At 45.6% G+C, this 25,766-nt stretch overlaps 1 protein-coding gene and 1 long non-coding RNA gene across 4 annotated transcripts in view; both read left to right on the forward strand.

Annotated features, from left to right (window-relative positions):
* The window catches only part of LOC135391463 (phospholipid-transporting ATPase ABCA3-like), a 288,004-nt gene that overhangs the window by 21,633 nt on the left and 240,605 nt on the right, over positions 1–25,766 (forward strand). For all 3 annotated transcript variants that reach the window (XM_064621719.1, XM_064621720.1, XM_064621721.1), the window contains one exon: positions 392–598. In XM_064621719.1, coding sequence (XP_064477789.1) covers positions 392–598 — 207 coding nt within the window. The remainder of the gene's footprint in view (positions 1–391; positions 599–25,766) is intronic.
* LOC135393054 (uncharacterized) lies at positions 17,162–19,753 on the forward strand. Its single transcript, XR_010422410.1, has 3 exons — positions 17,162–17,202; positions 17,334–17,365; positions 19,624–19,753. It is a non-coding gene; the product is annotated as an uncharacterized LOC135393054 (long non-coding RNA).

Genomic DNA, 25,766 nt, shown 5'->3' on the forward strand with positions numbered 1-25,766 from the left:
AAATTCAAGATTACCTCAGATAACCTGCAGTTACCTTTGGTAATTAAAGGGTAACTGAGGGATATAGTGATTGAAAGTGTCGAACTGGAAGTCAGGTTAGACCGGAAGTGGAGAACCAAAAGTCGAGTTGGACCAGAACCGGAATTCAAGTACAACAAGTACATTCAAGACAGGAAGTGAACAACTGGAAGTCGGGTTTAGTCGGGTTTAGGGAAGTCGGGGTTTAGTCCAGCATGGACCGGAAAAGGCGCTTAATGCTAGGGCATTTCTCTCGCATTTATCGCTAAATCGTCACTTTTTTTTTCTGCTGTACCTCTTAGCTCGATATTCCGTGCTTTTTTTTTCGGTTGTGTAGGTATAAATAATATGAAATTGTACCTCTTCGTTTAAGCTCTGATGCCAATGGAGAACACCTCGGCACTGCAAGACTTCGTGGCACAAGAGGGAGAGGATCGCGTTGGGATTGCATTCAAGGAAGAACCAGACGGCATTTCTTACGTCGTTCGATTCAAAGACACTGAGTTTGATATTGGCTTGGATTATGGTGAAGACCTGCTCACTCCTGGCCCGCGCAGCGTCGACAACTCGCACGAAATAAGTGAGTCCTATATATTTGTGATAATGTGACATAGATGTAAACATCTGTGACGAAAATTGAGGTGAGGGCAAAGATCGTGAGGGCATTTGCCCACCTCTACATCACGCCACAACACCTCCAGCCTACAACCCGTACGAGCTTGCTAACGGTTTGAACGTTTGAACCTCGCTCCCACTGGGCGCCTAGAAGCAGTGCAAGTCCCGTATCTTTATAATACTGGATGTTGCCATGCGAAAACATGAAGAATAAAACTGATAAATTTTACATCGTGTTCGGTTACGATCATATTAAGGATCACACACTAACGTTACGTAATGCAGTCGCAGTTGCGTAACGCGCAAGCGCAGTTGGAGGCGCGGAGGGTTCGCGGCATCTGCATTCTCGCAGGCAGTTCTCGCAGGGATGAATATGGGACGATTTCCTATTGCTCGCTCCCGATGATCCAGGGGATGACACATGGATGAACTCATCCCGATGAGGCCGTGAGATCAAAACGGGGTGATTGGGAATCATATGTGTTTGCTCGGATGTTTTCCCTGACCCTTCTAAGGAGCCCAGAAAGTCATCTGAAAGATTGTTGCTGGCTGACGCATTATGAAAGGGATGTGACTTGATTTGACGGCTACTACAAAAAAAAAATATTTTTTATAACAAATGGCGCAGAACATCGACGCGCGCGTTCCCGCACAACTCACTCTGCAAGGCAAAACGAGGAGGAGGAGGATGTCAACGTCACCGATAATCTCATTACGGGTCCAAGGGCGACCGTACTCCAAACAGAATCTGCGTTTCCTGACCTTTCTTTTTTTTTTTTTTTGGCTCTCATTCATCTGCGTACAGCAGACAAGAATTCTCCAAATCAGTTAGCGGGCTGTACCGTAATCAGTGCCGTGTATGCCAAAGGGAGTCTCGCTATTAATGGGACCTGCCTATACCTGAGGCTCCACTCACTTTTTAGGGTATCTAGCCAATCACAGGTAGAAATACAGTTGTCTATTATTATATCCATCCAGGACTTATACCTCACCCTTATTTGCTGGGTGCCACAATGTTGGAGAAACTCGATTGATTCGGATTGAAACGCATACCAATGCTGACAGACCAAAACAACGGGTTTTGCGCCCACTTTTATCAACGCCATCGGCATGAAGTGTGAGCGTAGTACCTTCTCCCCACGCTAACCACTGGCGGCGCCCCGGTGCCAAGCCTCGCCCTCTCCCCCGCTGCTGGCCAGACCAGGCCTCCATAGCTCCCCGCATTCGCGGCAGTAGAAAAAGAAAATTACGTCATAGTCACGTGTTATTACATCATCAGGCATCATGACGGATGCCCATTGGCCGAAGGAGGTTGCGCGCTCCGGGATTGGTTGACAAAGTTTCGAAATATCTGACAGCTCACTTTTCGCGGGCAGTCGGCCAGGCGGGCAGCTCCAAGCAAGGTCGCTGCGTCTCCGCGGCTCGCCGATGTCGGTTGACCACAACGACCAAAGAAGAAGTGTATTCGCGGGTTTGTTCGTGAGTTATAGTGACTATGTCCATGTACTGATCTCCGATAAAGTATCAACCTACGGACATTCTAGCCAAGTCGGAACTGGAATGCTTGGTGAGCTGACGCCTGAGGAACACTTTCGAGCGCTGTCGCATTTTCAAATACAGTGACTAAGAAGAGAGGGTTCGTAACGACACAAGTATTTCCCGTGACTGTGTGACCTTCGGTGCATCGCCAGTATGAGAAGAAGATGCTCATCAATGAAACGCACGTACTCGTGGACTTCGCTCGTCTCCAGAAGTAGACTGTGTGTGTGCTTTGCAAGTTCGAACTTGGTTTGGTTGCAGTCTATTCAACGAACGAAACGTCCTGTACGCACGGTGAATATATGAGTCAAACATTTGAGTCTATACGTTGCATCAAGAAATATGTATTTAGCCTATCAAAAATGTCTTAGTTATTTTGGAATAACGGGCGCCAGGTATGAGAACCAGTAGAAGTCAATGGTAGCCAGGGCCGGCCGAAAGGCGAGCCAAACGGAGAGGTTGCTGATTGGCTGGCTGCTAGGCATCACGACGCATTTTCACTGGTCGTATGTCCAGTGTTGCGAGAATTACCTCAAACTATGGGCTCTATGGGGAGCTGTGGGCGCCCTGGCCAGACTGTTCTCCTGCCTTGCCTCGCGTGCGGACGCACGCTCTCCTGTTCGTCAATAAACCAGTTAACATTATGTAGCCACAGCAGCCGCCGGCTCTAAAGCGAAATGCACCGCCTCCAAAATATTGTCGCCACCGGCGCGCGTACTCGGAAGATCTCTGATTGGCTGTGCAATATATGTATAAATATTTGGATGCTCATTGGTCTTAAAAACTGGCGTCAGTTTCCTTCGGGCTGATTGGGCGAGAGCCATTTGACTGAGGAGCGAGCATCCGAACGCGCGAACCGCTCAACGGAAGCAGTCGAACGGAGGAGAAAGAAAAACGACAGAGGAGACATCGGAGACACCGCATCTGTCCGGCCCAGGTGGGTCAAGCTGCCGTTGAATCAGCGTCAAACAGCGGAGGCTGCCATCTTGTGGAACGTAGTTGCCAGACCTGGAAACCCGAAGTTCGCCGTTACGGCCGCTGTTGTCTTTTTGTCATGTTTGCTTAAACAAACGAATTTATTGAAAAATGATGCAGTAAACGCGTAAAAATTAGTAATAACTAACCCATGTTGTCTTTAACATTCTTAGTGATTGTTGTAACGCTCGCGTTGTAACGTATGCACAAGCTAGAATGGCAGTTTCGGTTTCGTGGTTGCGGGTTTTGGCGTGCTACATATCTATCATATGCAGGCACATCTGGAACTACATGTTGAGCCAAAATCTTCCTGAAATGTTTTTGATATATTTGTAAAGGAGGGGAAGTATGGAACGTTAAACACTCCGGGTAAAACCTAATTGATAAATGCAGACGTCCAAAGATAACGAAATGTGACCACACCTCCATAGACCAGAGGGGAAGGCATAGCAAAAAAAGAAAAACAGAAGACATCTACCAAAATGTTACAGATCAATGACTTGATGCTTCCTCTTTTCCTCTATCGTGATTACTCAAGCAGCTCATTTCTAAGGTACAGAAGTGACGAACTCTCACCAGCACACTGGTGAGTAGCCTGCCCTCTTCCTGCACCAAAACGAGTAGCCTACACTAAGCGTATATTGGTATGATGGTTGACCACCGTGGGAACAGCATACTTCTGCTTATGGAAAGCAGTCTCAATATAGCTTATCCCTCCTTATTGGAGAAAATCTTCACTGTGATGAGCATACATACAGGCAAAGCACATATGTTGCTTTGCAACCACTTATCACCTGTGCATTTTAGATCTTCGCATAGAGACAGCGCTTTGGAAGTGCACAAGTGAGATATTTTGCTGAAGGCACAGTGCACGTGATTTCAAAGTTCCTCGGAACGACGTGCCATTCAGACACAGGTAACGATCATGGCACATGACAGAGCCCAGGCCAGATATGTTGTACACGTCCATACATAAACAACTTTTACTTCAAAACAAGAAGTAGTTACGTCCAGCAAAGTAATGTCACTATGTGTGCACACATTTTGTGTACGCAGTGACGGTGTTCCACATTTCACTTCTATGAGGCATGAAGTGTTTGTGTGGAAAAGGCAAAAGGCATATGGGTGGGTGAATATGAATTTTGCAGATATTAGTAACCTGTAATACAAACCATTTACTTATCTTTTACTGCTGCACAGATTTCTTAATTGTATGCATGCCCCGACTAATGTGAAAGCGAAGCAAACAAATTTTCTTAAGAAATCTATAATCACTGATCTACAACAAAGTAAACTTCATTTGTGCATAAGCTTTGTGAACGTAATCACTGTTTCACACCTTACGTCTAATATAGTTAAAAACGATAAACCCCCTGTGCAGGAAAAGACGAGAGCGGAACACAAAAAAGACGAGGACACCACACTGAACTGCCAACCAAAGAAATTTTCTTGTGAAACGGAAAAGTGAATATAAACCTATCGATACTTTATGTTCAGCGAAAAGCTTGAACCTTCAAAAGTTCAAATATCAAAGAACTCCGCTGAAATCGCTGTAGTTTTTCTGTAACCGAATTTTCCATGATTACATGTCCAGGGACCTAGTAGGAAACAACAATTGCATGACCCCGCGCCATCTGTCGAGGACGCATGTAATACGCGCACTTCCGGGCGCTAATCCCGCGAAAACGAAAATGGCAGTGGGCATTTGTGACCACTTTCTACGTCGAGAATGTCGAGCCTCTTGAACATGAGTGCGCTGGAATTCCACATTCGATAACTGTCGCTCACACAGAACTGCTGTTCGTGCGTTGGCGTGCTGGAAAGTGTGTTCTTCGCAGCAGAAGATTCCTCATCCAGAAATTAATCGGAGTCACATTCGTCCTCAGCAGTAGCTCACCGTGCCGTGAACATGGACTGCTTTGTGAAATTTCCATGTATCAGGGACAAGCACTTGTGTAAGCCGAAACAAGCGTTGTTTTTTCGTCGTGCAGGTGTTCATGTGTGAAATGCAAACCGACGGATACTACGGATGGATACTACGGTTTTTGCTGCCGGGAGGTAGAGAATGCGTGTGAAAAGCAGACAGACAACTGCATCAGAACTAACGAATATTTCGAAATACTGTGCCTTGGCACCGAAGTACTGCAAGTGTCTTTTACATACATCCGAGAAACCGAAGAACACGGCAACATACACGGCAGCGCCGTGTGGTCTTTACGCGCTACTTGAACGGCAAACTGGACGTAAAACCCTTATTTCTGGAGGAAATTTCGTTATACCACCTGTCGGCCATTCACAAGAAGGATATGGGGTGCTCCGAGAAAATACAATAGAAAGTACTCCACTGGATCTCGATCTGCGTCGTGCATGCTATTAGGGATGCTTTCCCCTCAGTGCGCAGACTTGTAGAAATGTTGATGTCAGCATATTTTCATTTCTTGCTTGCTGCAAGTTTTTCTCATTGCTTTTTCTTTGCTGTCACAGCATATTATAATTACTAGTTTGTTCCTGGAGGGTTGAGTAACCTGTGGGCATAGATGTATTTGTAGGTTATACTCATGTCTCAATTGTATATATGAGGAGTAAGTAAGATAATTTTAATCAGTGTCATTCAGCTTAACTGTGTTCAGAACCTTTTAGTATACTTCTTAGTGACCACGTTTCCAAATGTCAATTAATATTTGAACCAAGATTGGGATTTACATTTAATTAACTCTGTTTTGCAAAACGGAGTACTTGTAACTGATTTATTATCTCGTCACCAACTAACATTTGTAAAGGAGGACTTGAGGGCTGACTTCAGGTATTATTAACCCTTGATCTGGGTTCAAAGTTAACCATGGACCATTGGTGTTCATAATACTCCAAAATGGCTAAATAATTATTGCATAAGTTCTCTGTTACTGTAATCGAGATGTACTTTTGTAAAGTACTTTTAACAGACCCGTAAACTGCAACTGGCTTCAGTGTGCATGACAAATGCATCATAACATTTAACTGAAATATAATATAAGAACAGAAGCAACATTTTGTCACAACTCAAACTATATCTTTCTTTTTGATTGTCCAGAGATTTAGGAAACAGAGTAGGGCTTCCTGCCCTCTAATGTTTCGACGTACTTGATAGAGCTGTAAAACCTGCAACAAAATAAACAAGAGAAGTATAAACAGTTTCTTCTTTCGCTTTTGTTCACTCTTGTATTCTCTCTTGGTGAAAAGATTACAGGAACAATAATGCTGCAGATCATGCATCATCATCTTGATGAAGATGAGAACATTTCTTCAGACATGCAAAGTGAGACAAAAGAAATGTACAATGCAGCTAGGTTGTTCAAAAACAGCATCTATCCTTCACAGCAAATCTTCGTCGACTAAAACTTTATATATGTGGATGTTACCACATCGTGTAGTTTCCATCCAAAAGTAGGACTAGGCAAGGTTGTTTGGTTGTTGTTGGTAGGTTGTTGGCATGCTGATGTGCTATACCGTTATAGCACATCAATATAGATGAGGGGCAAACACAGTAGCCAGCATGATGGCTACAAACTCAAGTGAAGATTTATTCAACAGAACAAGAAACCGAAAGCATGAGTAGAAAAAGGCAGTGCCCATGCAGTGTATGGTGAACCACATTAACCTCTGAGAAGGTGGGATCGGAAGAGCAATAAAGAGAAATGACAGTTGCGTCCGAGATAGGGGAACTCTGCAAATTTAGGACCAATATGACGTGGTAACCTTGCATGGCTCACTGCAGCTCTGACACACATTGAACAATTCCAGTAGTGGGGCTTCAAAGACAATGAACTTTTGCTGTTTCATTGGGCATTCAAGTGTAGAGGATGCATCTCTAGAAAATTAATTAGCCTTCCTTAGTCATAACTACATCTCAACAGGAAGTATTCTTGTACCCTTCAAACAAGCTAGTAGCTCTCATCGGTTTCTTCTCCTATTGTTGACGTCATACTAATGTTCTGTACCTGTCCAAAGACTCCAAAAAATGTCACAAAGTCTGCAACACGTAACAAATCTAGTGCTTCCATCTGTAGACTTTGCATACCTGCTTTCAGCTATTTCTGTCATGTCAACTTGAGTGCCTGGATCACACACACACGAAGCAGTCTTGCGCCACTTCAACACTGGAAGGCTCCTAAAACTAAATTTGTTGATGTTGACAATGTTGAGTACGGGACAAGTAGGATAACATAAGTTAAATGGAATACGTCATCGCTATATTATAATTTATACATGTGTGGCGCCTGTACATACCTAAGACGTTGTGTTGAACTCGTCACCTCGGTGAATCAAAATCACTAGTTACTGAACATCAGTGTGCTTCGGACGTCTTTGCAATTCGCCTTCTACGGCATCTTCGTAGTCATCGGCAGCAAAATGAGCTCAGCACACACGACATGACTGCTACATCTAATAGCCGAGTGTTTCGAACCACATTCGTTTTCGCGCACTCTCCTGTAGAACCTTGTGGTAGAAAACGCCCGCCGCCGATGGTGAATGATTTTTGCATCCCCGAACACCAAAACTACACCGGGCATATGTAGGTCTCTCGAATAATCGACACAACAGCCACGAACATGTCATTCACTTATACTTTCCCCCACCCCCCATGACCACCCACGACGTAAACAATAAACGCGATAACACAGATGGCCTTGCAGATGGCGCGGCGGATCGTAGCTCGTAGCGGCGAAGTAGCTGAATGCTTTATTAACGTAAAAGCTATGGAAGTGAGCGTCATTTTTAAAATGGCGTTTAGCTGTAAGATAATGTGCGTCAACTTTGTTCTCTACAAAATTAACTCTCACGTGGTAAGGGTTGACCTATCCCTGGGAGCCCTGCACCCGAAACCCAAGTTGCTCTTTTTCGCCGTTCGCTGGCAGCACCGTCCATGTTCCGGCAATCTTTAAAATATTTATACGTAAAAAATATGCCGAATTGAGAAGTAATGCTTTCTGTGTCTTATCAAACAACGATGTTGTGCACGACAGTGGACAAAAATATGGGGGTTATTTTTCACTTTCCGGTCCCTTTAAATACATAAGAACCCTCCTCTCCCCCTTTATTCCCTCTCGTGTTTTACTTCCTGTTTACACCACCATCTCTCGCACACACAACCGTTATAATTAAGTGGTCGACATGAATGCTGATATGTTTTGGGAAAGATAAATACAGAGGTTACTGACGCAGTTACTACCTGCTTTTTTGATGCACCTCTCGAAAGAGAAGGCTACCGTGTTTTTTTACACCTGAACAGAATTTTTGTTTTTTGGAATTCTGCATGACAATCCCATACATGTCAATAAGTGGTCCCCCAATGCACCGTATCTATATTAGAGGTACTGGTTGAATGTTCTTTTAAACGAGTGGTCATGCACCTTTCAATTAAAAACAATTAAAAACCCCCCAGTGCTGTATCAACCAGCCCAAACACTGGCTCTGTTTATGCACCTTGATGATTGCCCGATATATACGTTATCACACTTTAGTGGTATAGAGTAAACTATATGAATATGGCATTCTGCAAATTTCTTCCCATGGTCACCAACCAGGCCAAGTTTTAACCGTTTTTCATGTTATATCTAGTCAATCAGGCTTTCTCTTAATTCATATGAATCACCAACCAATCCTTTTTCGTGTTACGTCAATATGCTTGCATATGGGGATAACTGAAAGGTATACGCTATGTGTGAATATGAATGTCAGCAGACTGGACGGTGGGAAAGGTCTTTTACCATACAGCTGAACACACACCGTCCTTCAGCCCCTTTCTTTGAGTGTGGAAGGGGATGACGTGAACGAGACGGTTACAAAACGAGATGCATGAAAGCGGTTCCACTTCCAAACCAGACTTTTAAGAGAAAAGTTACATGGAGGTTGAAATTGATACATGGAGTACTTGCGAGGGATTCGAAGGGATTATGCAACTTGCCTTATCAAATATAACCGATTACAAAATATATATATATTTGCGAATAAATCCAGTCTACCACTATCATACACTGTGTGTTATTATTCCACAACTCAGTCGCAAAAATATTTGTAGTTACGAATAGCGTTTAAAACAATTTCCAGTGGTAAACCTTCGCAACATAGCTTTCAGGGTCGTTGCAGGAGAAAATTGTTTTACGAAGCACTTGTGACAGAAAACATTCTTCACTTGCGAAAGCGAAAACGAAGCTGCCTACTTCAAGCACTGCCGTTCATTGGCAATCACAAAACATAATCTGCGCACTAACGAAGAAGTGTTCTAGCCAATATACGCACGACGACGGGTATGAATGTACAAATGTAGTCACTTCTTCGCACAATATCGTCGTAGAGTTACGCTGGGCACCTTCTTCTACATCATCCAAAGCAGCCTGAACTGGCTGGTCTGCATCACAATATTTAACGAACATCACAGTCCACAGACACAACTGGACAGAACGCACAGGATCGTACGCCCGCAGTGATTGGAAATACCGTGAACACATCCACACACCCATTGAGGAGCGACGGCAGTCATAATTCACGCTCGATTGGATACAGATTGAAGTGGCTATTTTGAGAAATAGCATGCTCGGTGCACATTGCTTGTAGATAATTTTTACTTCGGTACAAATCTAGGTGGCAGATTTTGCGATGTTGGCAACAACCGTCCCACAAGATGGCGATCCCCGTTGTTTTACGCGGGGAATGGGGCGAAATACATGGCAAGATGGCGACTTTGACTCATCTGGTCCGGCCACGCGTGTTCTCTCGGACTGCAACCGTTGTGCACGCAGACGCTAGGGGGTAGTTTGAGGGTTTTGAATGCTTTAGATTGTGGCGAACTGCTAATGTCAGAACGGAATGGCGCATCCACCTCATCACAACAGCGGGAAGACGAACATGACATGGAATCCCTGCGCCTCCAAAGGACGCAGAAATCGTCAGAGAGGAAGTCTTTCCGACGTCAGGTGAACGATAAGACAAGTTTGATTACTTTTTGTGACTGAAGGAAGTAATGCAGGGTTATCACGTTAAGTGTATTACATATAACATTTACGAGTCACTCGGTACGTTAGCGGCGTTTCATTGTGCAGTGCATTGCCGTAACTTGTACGTTTCTGATATGCCGTTAATCAAATTATGTGTGGTTATGCTAGTTGCCCCTCATGCGCGTCGCAGCCGTTCATTCACTGTGATCTACGAACATTTGTGACAAATGCCTTGGTGTTCAAATACGAAATCAAGATCGATTGCCTATCATAGCAGTGATTTTCGTGCAGAGTTACGGATCATCAATATATTTTTTGTTTTGTTTTAGTTCTCCCGCAGCCATCGGCAACAACGACGCACATAGCTCAGCATTGGCTTTTGAACTGCTCTTCGATGTGGAAGCACCTAAAGCTCCAGTGAAGCCTGTTACAAGACGTAAAAAGATATGTACTGTAGCTCTTTCGAGGCAGTTCCCGAGGACATATAAAGTTGATTTGTCATACACCATCGCTTTTTGATTGTCTGCTTTGGGACAGCATGATCGTTGATCTACAGCAAGACAGCAAGCGCCGAAAACAAACGGACGAGGCTGGGGAGGGTAGGGGGGACGAGAGGAGAGACGAAAAACCCGAGGAGAGAAGGGGAAGGAGGTTGGGAAAGGAGGTCGGTCTGCGCATGCGCACTGGGCCCCAGCTTTAGTCCCACGCTGCACCTCTGAGACGCTATGAGTGGCTCCTGGGGATCACGTGGTTTGGGCGCCCGCCATTTTCCCTGGACCATTGCATAAACGGCAGCTTCCGGCGGATGGCCACAGTGAGTACAGCCTTATTCACCTTCATTCTTTCATCATTCTCATCATTACTCCATTTCTCATCATCACCCCACCCTCACATGGCGCGGTCGACCTACGGATCTCTGCCTAGGGAATCCGGCGTTCACTAGTCATTCAAGCCCAAGCCAGACTGCACCCTCACATGGCGCAGTCGACCCACGGATCTCTGCTTCTGGAATCCGGCGTTCACTAGTTATTCAAGCCAAAACCAGACTGCACCCTCGCATGGCGTAGTCTACTTTCGAATCTCAACATGGGCAACCTCGCAGCCGATAAGTAGACAAGCTTACAGGATAATCAGTCACCACTCCAAGCCTAGCAGCCCCGCATCCCCGTCCCCTGCTGCAAAACCCCTACCCGTCCCCACGGCAGCCTCGCCACCCAAGACGGACATTACACATTCCATGATGGTCGCCACTTGAACATTCGTCCATCAACCTCCTCGCCTGGCTTCCCCCCCGAGCATAGCAGCTTAGTATACGGCCCCCGTTCATGTCGTCGCGGGTTCACGTGACTTGCCATTTGCCCTTTCCGCTCCTTGCCCTTCGCTTCACGCTTCGCCTCGAAACGCGATGGCGTCGCTCATCAACTGCATCAACTGGGACGCATTGTCCAGTATCACTCAGCTTGGTGACGTATCGAATGAAGCCCTCAAACAAGAACTGCGACATCATGGATTATCATATCATGGTCGTCGAAATGCCCTCATGCGCAGACTATTCGACTGTATACAAGAACGAGGCGCTTGGCCATTATCCGTCCAACCTCGTACCCAACAATCACCTGCCGCCCCCTCGCAAATATCGTCGGAGTCTTCACAGCCTTCTCCCCAGTCAGTCACTCCGTCGTTGCTGCAAGTCACGACGACACCTTTGAGGACAACGGCCGTCACTCGTCGAAGCAGTGGTTGAGCGAACTCGAATGCGCACGCAAGCTCGCAAAGTGGTCTGACGAAGCCCTTCGAGCAATTGCTGTAAGCAAAACAACTCTTGGGAAACACTACGAAACGTGGTTATCTTGGAAAACGGCGTTCCAGACTCAGTTCAGAGATGATCTCACGCTGATAGAATGGCAAGCAAAAATCTCTGAAGGCGTTCAAAGTCCAGGGCAATCACTGGACAGCTACACGTTCGCCAAACTCAAGCTCCTTGCCCGTTCTCTAGTTCCCTTGACTGAAAAGCAGCAAATTGACTATCTTCTTCAAGGACTTCAAGACCTCAACTTTGTGGCAGCAATTGTTGTCCAGCGACCAAAGACCGTTGCAGACTTCATTGACATCGTCACTGACCTCGAGAATAGCCTCCTACATGCCCGACATTGTCATCCCCTTACGTCTCAGCAACGGACTGACAGCCCACCTCACCCGCGAATGTCAACAACTGGATCACATATTCAAAATGGTCGCATGTCTTCGTCTACCTCCCCTAGTCACACTCTTCCATCGCCTGCGAACGGCATCACGAACTCTTTGGTTGCTCGTCGCCAACGTATCTCTGCTTTGCCTACAGCTGAGCAGGAGGCGAAATACAAAGCGATATCCGACCAATACGGAGCTCCAGCGTTTCGTAGAAGACAAGATATTTCCACCGCTATGTGATACAAATGTAAAAATATGAGACATTTGGCAAGTGCCCTGGTTCTATGGCTCGCCCTCAGCCTACCCAAGCTCAAGGAACTAATGTACCGCCGTCACAATCAGCACTGCACAGCACCCCAGCTGTTACGGATGGCTCCCAGCTACAGCGTTCCTTCTTTGAGGCCACCATCACAGGCCTTGGTACATACGACGCATTCCCGGACACAGGATCCAAGCTCACTCTCGTGTCCCAATCACTTCTTCCCGCCCACATGGTCCTTCCATGGACCCAGCCTCCTCTGGATGTAGTAGGTGGTTCCTCAGTGCTGCCCATAGGTACTGCCATCCTTGAGATCACCATCGGAAACGTCTCTGCCTTGGTCAAAGCAGCAGTTCTGACCAACAATGTGTTGCCCTTCATCATTGGTGAAGTTTGGTTCGAAAATGCCAAAGCGCGATTGATTTTCCAGCCACCCAAGCCAACGTACTTACAGCATGACTTCTCTGGCACTTTCTTACAGGGACGCCCCAAGGTTGCACCTCGCGTGGCCAATGCTGTTATCCTCCGAGGTTCTGCCCTTGCCTGTACTGCTGGTGCTCCTATTCCCTCCTATTCCTAAAGACTGCCTACAAACGGATCCCTTGCCTTCTGAGCAGGAACCTCCCTGGAAAGCCTTCAACCAGGAAGTACCTTTCAACATGCCTGAGGCCAACACCAAACCCCACCCTTCAGCCCAGCCCACCAGTGTTATCTCGGTTTCAATTCATAGTGAGCTTCCACCAGCCGCAATCGGAGCTCATCTGTCGCCAAACCAACAGTCAGAAGTTCAGTCCATCTTAACAGGTCATCATCAAGTCTTCTCCCGCCATGAAGATGATATAGTCCACTACACGCGCATTGAACATCGCATTGACATTTTGCCAAATACCACACCTTATAGCTGCAGCCCGTACCGCTACACTCCGGATGACCGAAAATTTCTGGAGGAACAGACAAGGAAACTCCTGTCTCAAGACATTATACGTTATGCTACAGGCCCCTGGGCGTTCCCCGTCGTTGTCGTCACCAAGGGTAACAAAAAGCGACTTTGTGTGAACTATGTGCCTTTGAACGAACGTACTATCAGTGTTGTTCAACGTTTGCCTCATGCGGTGACATTATACAAGACATAGCCGGATGTGGATTATTCGCTTCTCTTGACTTAAAAAGCGCCTACTGGCAAGTGAGCCTTTGCCCAGAGGACTATGAAAAGACCGCCTTCATTACCCACCATGGTACTTTTATGTGGACTCGCATGCCATTCGGGTTGAAAAATGCCCCGTCGACGTTTCAACGTATCATGCAGTTTGTCTTTCGGGACCTCCAGCCTCATACCGGCAAGCATGGCATTCGTGCTTATTTGGACGATATTCTGATCTATGCTGAGTCACTTTGCACCTTTTTCACTTTTCAGTTTTCTGGCGTTTTTTGCTATATTTTTGAACCTTTGCACTGTGCCACCAAGAGGGCTTGGTCTCTTCGGAGAAGGGTGGTATGTGAGCGTAGTACCTTCTCCCCCTGCTTACCATTGGCGGCGCCCCTGTGCCAAGCCTCGCCCTCTCCCCCGCTGCTGGCCAGAGTGTTCTCCTGCCCAGTGTTGCCACACCTACAGATTTATCATGAGATCTACCTACTTTTTGAAGAATCTACAGATCTACAGAGATTTCTGAAAATCTCATGATTTTTTTTGCTCCAACGAATGAGTCAGTCGACCCAGTGTTTCGCATCAGTGCACAAAACGACAACGATGAAAAACGTCAGACGCGGGAATGAGTGTTTTACTGACTATTTTTTAGAATATTTTCCACAGTCAATTTGACGAAAACGAAGCAAAGAAACAGCCTCTCAACGACCACCAACTGGCCTCCTGCACACAAAACGCATGCTGTTGGGTCAAACTGCTTCAACTTCGCCGTTGACAAGGATTTGACCCGTCGATCATGAAACTGGCGGGGCTCGCCGAAGGAGAAGGACGTATACTGCGTCTGAATTATTGGCGAGCCTCAACGCTAAATCAGTTTTCTTGAGTGTTTGTGTGCGCGTTACCAGTTTGCATCACAGACTTGACTCGCGTTGAAGTGAAACAACAACGTTTATAATTCACGTCACGCATGTACGCTTTCATTACGTCTGTGGAAATAATATCGACCTGTTTTTGTGGTCCATTGCGATCCTCGCTCACCATTGTGATGGCGGGACGAGCGAGATAATTGTTCCTACTACACGCGGTGCGTTATTCTTGCATTGGAGCGCCACTGCTCATGTGGATATATCACATGCCAAAGTATTAAAATCTACGTGCAGTGGCACTTTTTTGTGATTGTAGCAGATTTGAATACGCGACATCGCAAACCGAAAGTTCCAAAGCGTAATGCCAGTGCGCTGCAGCAAATAATTCCGGCTGTGGTCTTCAGCAGTGGAACGAAATAAGCCCTTGCTCTCCCACTAATTTAGAGACGCAGGTAGACATTACAGATTTGAAGGCAAAATGTTCAAGAAACAGTTTTGAGTGGCTACAGATTTTTAGCTCTATCTACAGATTTTTCGGGCTTGGATCTACGGATAAATTTGTTTTGCGTGTGGCAACACTGCTCCTGCCTTGCCTCGCGTGCGGGCGCACGCTCTCCCATTCGTCAATAAACCAGTTATCATTATGTAGCCGCAGTGACTCCAGCCTTATTCACCTTCATCCCTTCATCATTCTCATCATCACTCCATTTCTCATCATCACCCCACTCTCACAGGAGAGAGGCATGTTGGGAAGGCTCAGAATTGCAGAAATGGTTGCTGGCAGAAGTGATCGGCCAGGAGAGCGGTGGAAACGCTTCTTCGTAGCAGACGATTGCCAGAATGAAGTTTTAAATCACGTTATGTAAGTAGATCGAATCAAAAATGAGCAAAGATGTATGTACAAATAAAATTCGATTATATAATGCAATATCCTCCGTATGAGGGTCGTTCTTCTTGCTATTTTTTTTGGTATCACGGTCTTAAGGGGGTGCAACACCATCTAGGCCCAATGGCATTTCTCATGCATTTTAAAACCGCGTAACTCCGCAAGAAATTGCTCAATTTGCATAAAATAAGTATTGAATGGAAGATCTCAATGGGTTCTAGTTCTTAATGGTGCCAGAAATTCATCTTTTATGTTGGAAATGTTTCCGCAGACGTCAGAAATTGTGTTTCGCGCCTCCTTCAATTTTGTTGGCCGGTCACAAAATAGACCTAAGGTGAGAATTTTAATCTCATTAAAGCTCAGCTACGCCGATTTTCGAGTGTTACAGAATGGAATGGTACTCACACGATGTGTTCATAAGGGAACACTGATTATGTATGCAAAATAGTTATCCCAAAGTCCTCGTGGTTTTCCGTAAAAGTGAATTTTTAGTTTCACTGACATCCCGTCTTGTGGCCCGCAAACCCTGTGTCGACGACACATTCGTGGTCTGCCCGCGCTCCGGCTTGGCATGACTTTTGGCTTGGTTTCTTCCGCCAAGCCGGCCAGTTTCTCCTGCCGAGCCGTCTGCTGCGCAGATTCACATTGGGGAAGTGATAAACAGCTCGCTATTAGGGAGCCAATATATTTCTGGACTTCACTAAACCCACGAGGAACGTGAGTTTTGCTTCCTTCGACTGCAAAGCATTTGCTAGGCCAGTACAGACTTCCTGGTGTCATTCGTGTTTTGTGCTGCGTCAGCGTGACGAGACGAGAATGCGTGAGCGTTTTGCTCCCGTCTGCAAGAACACTTCAGCATGCAGTTCCAATGTTTCAAACCGCAATTTTCCGAAAGGCGAAAGAGAAATCTATTGACTGCAACAATCGGTTACAACTCCGACTGGGTGCCACCTTCGAAAGCAGTGACTTGATCTGTTCATCTGGCTCATACGAATGTTACGGAAGCAATGCGCAACTTGTTTCACAAGAAGCTGAAGATGTCTCGTCCGGGATGCTGTGCCAACCTTATCTGCAGCAGGAGATTGCAGGGGCAGGACTAGGCAGCAGATAAAGGTAAGACGCGTAATGTTAGACAAGTCAGTCATGCGGTGTAAATTGCATCGCGTAGAAGAGAAAAATACACTATCTGTCAGTTACTGCTTCGTCCTTTAGAGATTACGCTCCAGCGGGTGTATTCTCAGTACAGATTTGGAATTGTCTTATTTGTTAAATGATTTCGCAGGCATTCTGGCACCACCGAAAAGCTTGCACTCCACGTCTCAACTATCACCGTCTGGGTTTCAAGCTGAAGGCTTTCACCAGTGCCAACCAGACACCCCTTCAAAGTTCATATGTTTTTGTTGACGGAACACTGACACCTGGTACTGAGACATTTCATGTTCTGATTAATCAAGTGCATTCCATCACTTGTGCTCGACTTCTTGTGTTCGTATACCCTTGCTGTTGCTCGCTAGCTTAGAGCAACCATGCCTGAGGTGCCAGCGCTTTCAGAGTACATTTAAGCAGTATCATCGTATCATATGCACGGCAGCACATCTTGTGTATTTTGAGTAAGGTATAAATTCAATGTTGGCTCAGCTGTTGTATTTTGGTCACCAATAAGGTGTTCTTTCAGAGTGCTCAAGGGCAGTTCAAGCAGTTTCATGTGTGCAACAGCACATACTTTTTCTCAGTTTGTGAGTACAGAGACATTCCTGCATAACATATCGGAGCATCGTGTGTGCTATTGTTGGTATGATCTGCAGCAGTATATTGATAATGTTAATTATTCAAGGACTTCAGCTAACATTTACATTCTTACTTCCAGGTAAACCTGTCACGCAGATGCCCTACCCCTTGGTATGCATAGTTCAAGATTGTACCGAAACAATCCACATGGAGCATTACACACCACATACTGCATGTCTATGCTGCGTGTACAATGCATCAAACCTATTCTCAGGTACAGGCCAGCTGGTACGCAATTACAACATGAAACAACTGACACAGGGACCGTAAAGTCATGCCTTTTCCTCCGTGCCTCGGGTTTCATGTTATTATCCTCACATGCAGCTCAATTCGCCTGTGCTGTGCAGCATGAGCAAAAGCATATATTGTTTGTGGTCACATGACACGGAACATAAATACAGTCAAACCTTCCTATGTTGGACACCCGCGGTGCAGCCGAAGCGTCTCCGACTTATAGAGGTGTCCGAGTTACAGAATATGACGGCAACAAAACATGGAAGAGATCACAGCTGTGAGAAATGTCCCCCTTCTTCAATTTAAGGTCCTTAGTGGTACCTGGTGGTGGTGCCTGGTAGTGGTACCTCTACCCACTCACTGATAATTATTACTGATTTCAGTATATTCAATTCCGTCAGCCTACTTCTCAGAGCTTTGGTGCTGTGCTCGTTCAAAGGCTCTAGACAAACTGAAGACAAGTGCTCACATAAAGAATTACAATGTAGACCGACAGCAGTTGTTTTTGGACTCTAGAAACTAAAGCAAAAAAATGGTGAGACCAGTATACCCTCTTAAAAAAAGGGTGTACTTTAACACCTTTTTTTGCCACATATATAACACCCTTTTGGAGAGTACAATTACGCTCAAAAGGGTGTCTCCTCACTCTCTCAAGGGAGTAACATAACACCTTTCTCCCTACTCGAGTGTAATATTACTCCCCGGCAGGGAGAAGGTGTTATGCTACTCCCTTGAGGGAGTGAATAGACACCCTTTTGAGCATAATTGTACTCTCCAAAAGGGTGTTATATATGTGGCAACGAAAGGAGTTAAAGTACACCCTTTTTTTAAGAGTGTAGGAGAAAAAAGGGGCAAAAGTCAAGGCCACTGGCTCATTTTGGGTCTTTTTGATGCAAAGATGGGCCGATATCGAGGTAATTTGGCCAGGGTTTTGTCCGACTTTGCAGGGAAAACCCTATCCTACTTCCAAGATAGGAAGGTGTCCGACATCTAATTTCGTCCCCATGTAGTTTCAATGGAAGCCTGCCCGTGCAATGAAATCATGGGGAGTTGTCCGAGGTAGGGAGGTGTCCGACTTTGAAGGTTTTGCTGTACTATAGAGCATTCTACATCATGTAATCTAACAGTTGTTTACGTTTGGATATTTTAACCATGGAATTCACCCTGCATGCACCATACCATGTCCAAACACTAACAACTGCTAGAGAGCAGCATGTACTGTTTCCGTATAGCACTTATGGCTTGCGTCCTGTGATCGGAAATAGTGGTGTCTTTTTTCTGCTACAACCAGTAAACTACAGTAAAGATTTAGAAATACTGTGTCATACCATAAAGCACTATGGGAAATGGCAGTTTGAAAAACTGGAGAAGACTGTCATTAGAACGGGGGACATGTTCTACAGTGAAATTTTTTAGAGTGTGTGCTGCACCACGTAATGCACTGCAGGCCTACCACAGTATGGTAACGCTCTGAATACTGATTTGCGCAAAAAAGGAATGTGTGCGTTTCTTGTACTAACTTCCCCTTATGCAAAGTAGTAGGAAAATGTTTTCAGCCAATGGGGAGGGAGAGGACATCATTCTGGAGTCTCGTTGACCTACAGTGTGTCGTGTGTGAAGGTCATTTTGAAGAGTGTAGATGGTACAAGACTGTGTTCCCACGTTCTTGGCAGTGTTGACTAATAACCATAATAAAGTAGACGGTACATTTGTTGCTTCATATATTTGTGTCATGGCAAAGTATGTAGAGATACATCTGTCTCAACATGCAGGTGACAAAACTGCTTTTTATGCCTAAACTATGACAAATAGTTGTCTGTTCAGCACCACTAATCATGTGCCGGCCTCCATGACATGTCTGTGACATTCCAAAATGATTAACATGTCCGATAGATGTGTGCAATGCTGAAGATGACTGTGTACCTTCTATGGATTCTTGATTCAAGAAAAGTACTGTGTGATTTGCTAACAGCACCTGGCTGTACCTTCACAATTCTACATAAAAATATGTAAAGTTTGCCGAAGGAAATATCATGAAGGTCCATAGCGAAAAACCCTGAGACGAGGGATAGGAAGGGACATACACAATGTCTCAACATAGCTTGTTTATGTCCCTTCTTGTATCTCCTCTTCAGGTCTCGCCATCATGGACACTGTCACCAGCTAGCTTGCTGTTGAACCGTTCTTTCAACGATAAGGGTCACTTTCATGGACTGGATGGCAGCCAACATGCTGTCAATAAAAAGAATAATGGAAGGAGCTCAATATGATCCTTAGGCTATGCGTGGTCATTGCTTTCTGACAAATGGTGACTTCAAATTTTAGGACAGTTCCTGCAGTGGTAGTATTCTTGTGTTCTCACCCTTGACGCCCATTGTGTGTCATCTTTTTTTTTTAATTCCGTGTTAGCGCCGCGAAGCAACTGTGGCTATGAGCGGCGTACAGACGGAGAGAGGACAGCAGGAAGGAGTGGGGGGTTAGTATGCGTCCTGGGCCGACTTCAGGGGGAACTGTGCCGACATTCGTCTGGAAAGTCTTCGGAAAACCCAGGGAAAACCTCAGACAGCACAGCCGGTGACAGGATTCGAACCCGTGTCACCTCCCAGTCTCGGCGTGGAAAGCGATCATCCTAACCACTATGCTACGGGAGCTGGTTTGTGTGTCATCGGTCACCTATAATCTGCCAATATGAACATAGCCAAAACAAAGTATATTTGTATTTCTTTGAATATAGTTGGTACAGCACATTGTTTTTTACATGTTCTGTGGAAAATATAAATAAAAAATTCTCTACTTTGCAAGTCTCCTGTCAGCTCTACAGAGCAGCTTCGAATTTCACTAGAAGCCACGTGTGAAAGACCAGGCCACCTAGACCAGGCTAGTGGTGAAGGTCCATATAGGTCATAGATAGATACTATTATTATTATTAGATCACAGGTCAGGCTTAGGTCCTGGTTGGTAGCAACGCATTTGAATTTTATTAAAAATTGGTGCAGGAGGTGACCAACATAACTAAATACACCAACTGACCCTCACAAATTTTGTGGTGTTATACTTTTGAAACAACATTAATACGCTGCAGTGGTCTTTTCTCCTTTTAACCTAGAAATATTAGGTCTTCGGCATCACCAGCCTTAGTTGCTGAGCATGTATTTATTTACGTTGAGCACTGCAGTTTTATATTTGCTTCTCTGGACAAGCAAGCCCGCTTCCCCATTTTGGTAAGAGTCTTTCAGCTTTGACAGGACATTTGGGGACAAGGAAAACGTTTGGACTATTGTGTATTTTGCTATGAAGTGCACCCTACAAGGCAGAGGACAGCATCAACCATTTCCACCAAGGTTATTATATTAGTGATTGAGTACATATACCTTTTGTCACTGACTAATTTGTGCCAAAGTTACTTGAGTTGTGCAATTTTAAGCACATGTTTTAAAAAAATAGGATATGGGAAGTGCTGACTGGTTGAACATGTGGAGTACCCAATATAATAATTGGGGGTTTACGTCGCGAGACAACTGAGTGTGGAATACACAGCACAGTGTAATGTTCCTTATTCTGGCAACGTTAGCATGGTTCAAGAAGTGGGAAATGTTGCACTACCCTTAATAACATCTGTTGGGCCCAGCAAACAGGGTACACATACCCTGATCTGAAGACACTATGCCTAACTCAAAAGCAATATGAGATCTACCCGTACGTGTTTATTTGCGAAACTATTATGAATGAAATATGGCCTGTGTGGTATAGAACAATGCGCACACTCAAGTAAACATGCAAAATACGTATAAGGGCTCTCGACCTACATGCCGCGATGCGCTGTACGAGATAAACAACACACTACAAAACTACATCCAACACGTTTTGTGCGGGGCAACTCTAATGAACACTTTCATATAACCTACGAATGGTTCAACGAATGCAGTTCGAGTGGTCACGATACATTCCTACGTCGTTCATTGCAGTCGCGCTATGTTGCTGCACAATATGTATCTCGTGCAACAAGCCTGGCAATCGCACGATGTGCATGGGCAGAAATACGGCCTTCTTTATTTGAAGACCAGTCCTCTGCAGGTATATGCTCAAACGATCACCAAGTCTCACGTTGTTGCTCAATCGCTCCCATTCCTGCACTTGTAGTAAAAGCAGCAAACGGGTTGACGTGAATGGCAGCCGAACAGTTGAACTGCGAAGTTCTCGAGCACATAATCACAATTTCACGCCGAAAATGATGTTGAGGTGAGTTGGCGGTTGTTGTTTCCATCGTTCAATAGTTCTCGGGATTACGTCGGACGAAACGCTCATCGTAGCTGGCGGCCATAACTGGATTTCCTCGCAAACGGGAGAAGACGCCAGGGAAGTCAGAGAAAGCCTCAGCTTCCATCCAATCAGACGCACGATTCTCTATCTACGTAGATGGAGCATGTTTATCCCATCTACGTCACAAAAATGGCTGCGCCCATGGCTTGTTTTGGTTTCTTTGATGAATTAATTTTCGTAATAGGAAGACAAAATTGAGAAACGAAGGTGCGTTTCGGGGGCAGTTGGATGTGCTCGTTCTGAATATCACAACCGTTTCAACACATCGGGGAATCGGCGTAGCTGACCTTTAAGTACTAGAAAAATATGTCTAAAATCTCTGTGTCCTGAAAGATTTTGTTTATATCGAAGCATAGTGATTCTCGTGAGCAATGGTTAGCCGATGCTGACCCGCTGGGATTTTGCTGTGCGCGGTAGTGCTATCTCCACAGAAATCTGCACAAGTGGGAAAAACCGGATAAATTGTCACAATCTGTCTTTTTGCATGTGATAATAAATGAAGTGTGGGCGCGCAGCTATCGCTCTTATCTCGGAATCCTTCGTTCCGTGGTTGTGCTGTGCCTCGACAGTCACGGTTTTTCGCATAGCAGGAAACCTATCTGCGGAAAATGGTTGAGATGCAAAGAACAATCCTTGAGCTTCTACAAGAGAAGGCATCTGGATAATCTTTCAGTAGTATCAGACTCTCACGAATCAAGCAAGCGACAGTACGCAAGACGTGTCTGCAGGAACGTCCGGAAACAGATCCCATGTTGTTGAAGGGCGAAGCATTGTGGGCTACGTGCACTTCTTCAACAGATTTCAAGCGCTGGGAATCCACAGTCTGTTCAACTGCACACTTGCAGACATGGAGATAACGTAAGAAAAGAGAAATGGATTGCGGAACGAAATTACGCTGCAATGCAAAGTGTGCTCGCTGAAGGCCGTTGTAGATATTGAGGGCCCACCAGATAGCATGTCAGATTGTATGGACGTGAACACAGCAACTGTTTCCGGGGTGCTCTCCATTGGGGCTGGCTATACCTTGAGCGGTTCTATAATGACTAGCTGCTTCCAGAGTTCGTTGACCCACGCGTACCACGCAGTATGCCGATCAGGGACCCTGACTACAAGAAGAAATACAACACGCAGGAGAGGTCTTCGTAGTGCAACCCTTCCGCCAGACTGTGTATTCATACTGCAGTGGTACATGTACTATAATTCCCTTTTCGTCACACAGCTGTCCTTTGCTGTGCTTGCAGTTGACCCCAATGGGGGCTTTCATCATCTAATTCAAGTTATCGGACCAAGTGGCCGAAGCCTCTGCTCCGCCTGCGGTGTCATGACGAACATGAGCATATTCCCGTGGAGCGTGGACTGCGTCACACAGAGGGACACTGTACGCTAGCTGGCTTATCACAAGAAGCCTGATTCCTGTATGTTTGTGTGTCCGTGGCGTTTCTGCTAGTGTACATTGGGTATATTGTGGAAGCTTATCTCTCGTATTCACCTTTTTGACTGTTTTTTTATATACTAGTTTTTTATATACACATATCTGAGCTCTTCTTAGTCGGTATGCCCCTTAACTAAAATATGCGCATCCTGCCCAACGCTGCAGTTGGTCACCTTATTGCCCAATCACATTTGTGTGCGGCAGTCGCATACTGTTATAGACAACACTCAAACGTTACGTTGTCTTGAACTGTCCTTGTGGATTAGGACGTGCTGTATGAGGGATGCGTGAGTTTCAGTGAAATAACACAGCGTTCACATGCGTGCTTAGTTTTCTTTTAATGGGGTAAAATACTATAGGGAACGGTAATACTAATGTGCCACAGGTGACAGTTGACAGCTCTACAATTTCGACGTTCTGCATTCTGTGTACTAAAACATCTGGCAGCGAACAGTTTGGCTGACAGTTAAAACATTGGTGTAGAACGTGGCGTAGAACTTGGTATAGAACTTCGCGTACGCCAGATCGCCCTTCTCCAGGTGAGGGAAAGGAGGGACTTGTTGCAAGCACGGTGGCCGATGGTCAGCGTCCGCGTCTCATTGGTCACAATTTGTGCACTGAGCTCGCCTTAGAAATTCCACTGCAGACCTGTTGATGCATGCCACCTCGTTACAAAAGCAAGTTATCCGGTTGTTGCAGCCTACCTTTGCTGCCCACCGATGACGACCACCAACCTGTCCGACGCCCCCGCACGCTGTACAATCCGCCACAAGCACTGTACCGCTGGCACTGTGCTCGTGAAGATAACTGCCGCCGCTGTCATATGCAGCTTCATTCCCGTCTTTTTAGACTTTGTGTACAAATATGAGTGTCGAAGTTGTGGCGTCGGCGTAAATGAGTCGACAACAGCACTGTCAACTATACTGAGACACCCATCACTGTTCAGGTGATCAGATGCCGTCAAAATTAGGCAATGAACGCCATGTAAGACCACGCTGCCGACTACACAACTTGGCTCGTCTTTACCGATCACACTGAGCCAAAAATACAGCTTTAGATGTGCCAGTGTCAAAGCATCGTGATATCGTAAAACAGTCCACAATAAGTTTACAGGACAGTGCACTAATGATCTGGGGCTGACGATGGTGCAGCAGTAATTTACCTGTTCACGAAATGATCCCGACGATTCCGAATACAGAGAAGAACACGTGAGTTTGCCATGAATTTATTCCTGAATTCATTCAGGCATCCGCAAGCCATACCACTTCATTGCTTTCTCAATTGGCCAGCGACTCTTTTTCAAATTATGTAAAGGTCTGCGCAATCAGCTACTGTTCTTTCTTGTTTCTCCGCTGTTCCACGAGTGTTGCAAACATTTGGTGTGTTCGCGAGGTTCTGTTGAATGAAATTGTTAATCCGTCTGCTATCACACACACAAATAACAGATAACACGCGGACGCTGTTCTCAAGGTGATAATGGCAAGCTAGAGGTCGAAGGTAAAAGAACAAAGCAAGAGGAAAAGAGTGCCTTGTAATCCTTTCCGCTGATATCGTGGATCAGTCGCGTAATGTCCCAAGCAGCACAATGTACTGAAAGTCGAGTGCAATAGGGGTGGACGGTATGTGTCTTATCAATGTTCTTTAGTTTCACGAGCTTGTTCAAGGTCTTTCACTTACCCGTCCACTCCTGTTGCACTCGCCTTTCAGTACATTGTGCTGCTTGGGGTAACATGTAACCGTCTGGCGCCGTAGTACCAGGAGCCTCCACAGTGAACACACCTCCGCGGTAATCAATTAGATCATCCTGTGCTCCATCCATTGGGCGGAATTGACGAAACGCGGAGGGTGTTGCACCCCCTTAACTAGGTCGTCTGTCTTAACTAACGCTAGCGACGAAACATCCCATTTTCGCGTAAATAATGATGGCGGAGCGAAAGTTGAAGCTGATTTTGCACATGCCACTCCACCTCGCCTCTCCACCACCATCCTCCATTTTGGAGAAAATGTGGTGTCATGGCAGCTCCCATGGAAAACGGTAACTAGTGAAGTTTGACTGACAGCTCGAGCCTCTTTTTTAGGCTCCTCCTAATGGCCAGACACCCTCTTGCATACACGGCACTGACCGTAATGACATCAAAGCAACCCGGGCGGCCTCGGCTACTTGCGGGAATTGCCATCGATGCGTACGGTCCCGATTTTTAAAATCGAATTCTGCGATATTTATGCATCTGTCGAATGAATCACTTTGCATGGTGCGTTTCAATAGGCAGGATAACTGCTTCGATTTAAAAAAAAGGTAGCGACTGAAGTGCTTTATGGGCTTCGTTGAATACCATGCCAATAGTCAGGACGTAGCCCAGAGAAACTAAAAGAATGAAAGAAAGAGTCTCTATTCTAAATATCGGCGAAATGTCGTAGTCAGGCAGAGCTTCCTTGTCCTCAAAGCCGCTCTTTATTTTCTTGTGTGTGGCTCCCGACACTCTTCTGTCTTGTGTGCGCCATGTATATGTACTATTATGTGACACG

Source organism: Ornithodoros turicata, chromosome 4 (genome assembly GCF_037126465.1).
Source record: "Ornithodoros turicata isolate Travis chromosome 4, ASM3712646v1, whole genome shotgun sequence".
In the NCBI taxonomy this organism is placed as follows: domain Eukaryota; kingdom Metazoa; phylum Arthropoda; class Arachnida; order Ixodida; family Argasidae; genus Ornithodoros; species Ornithodoros turicata.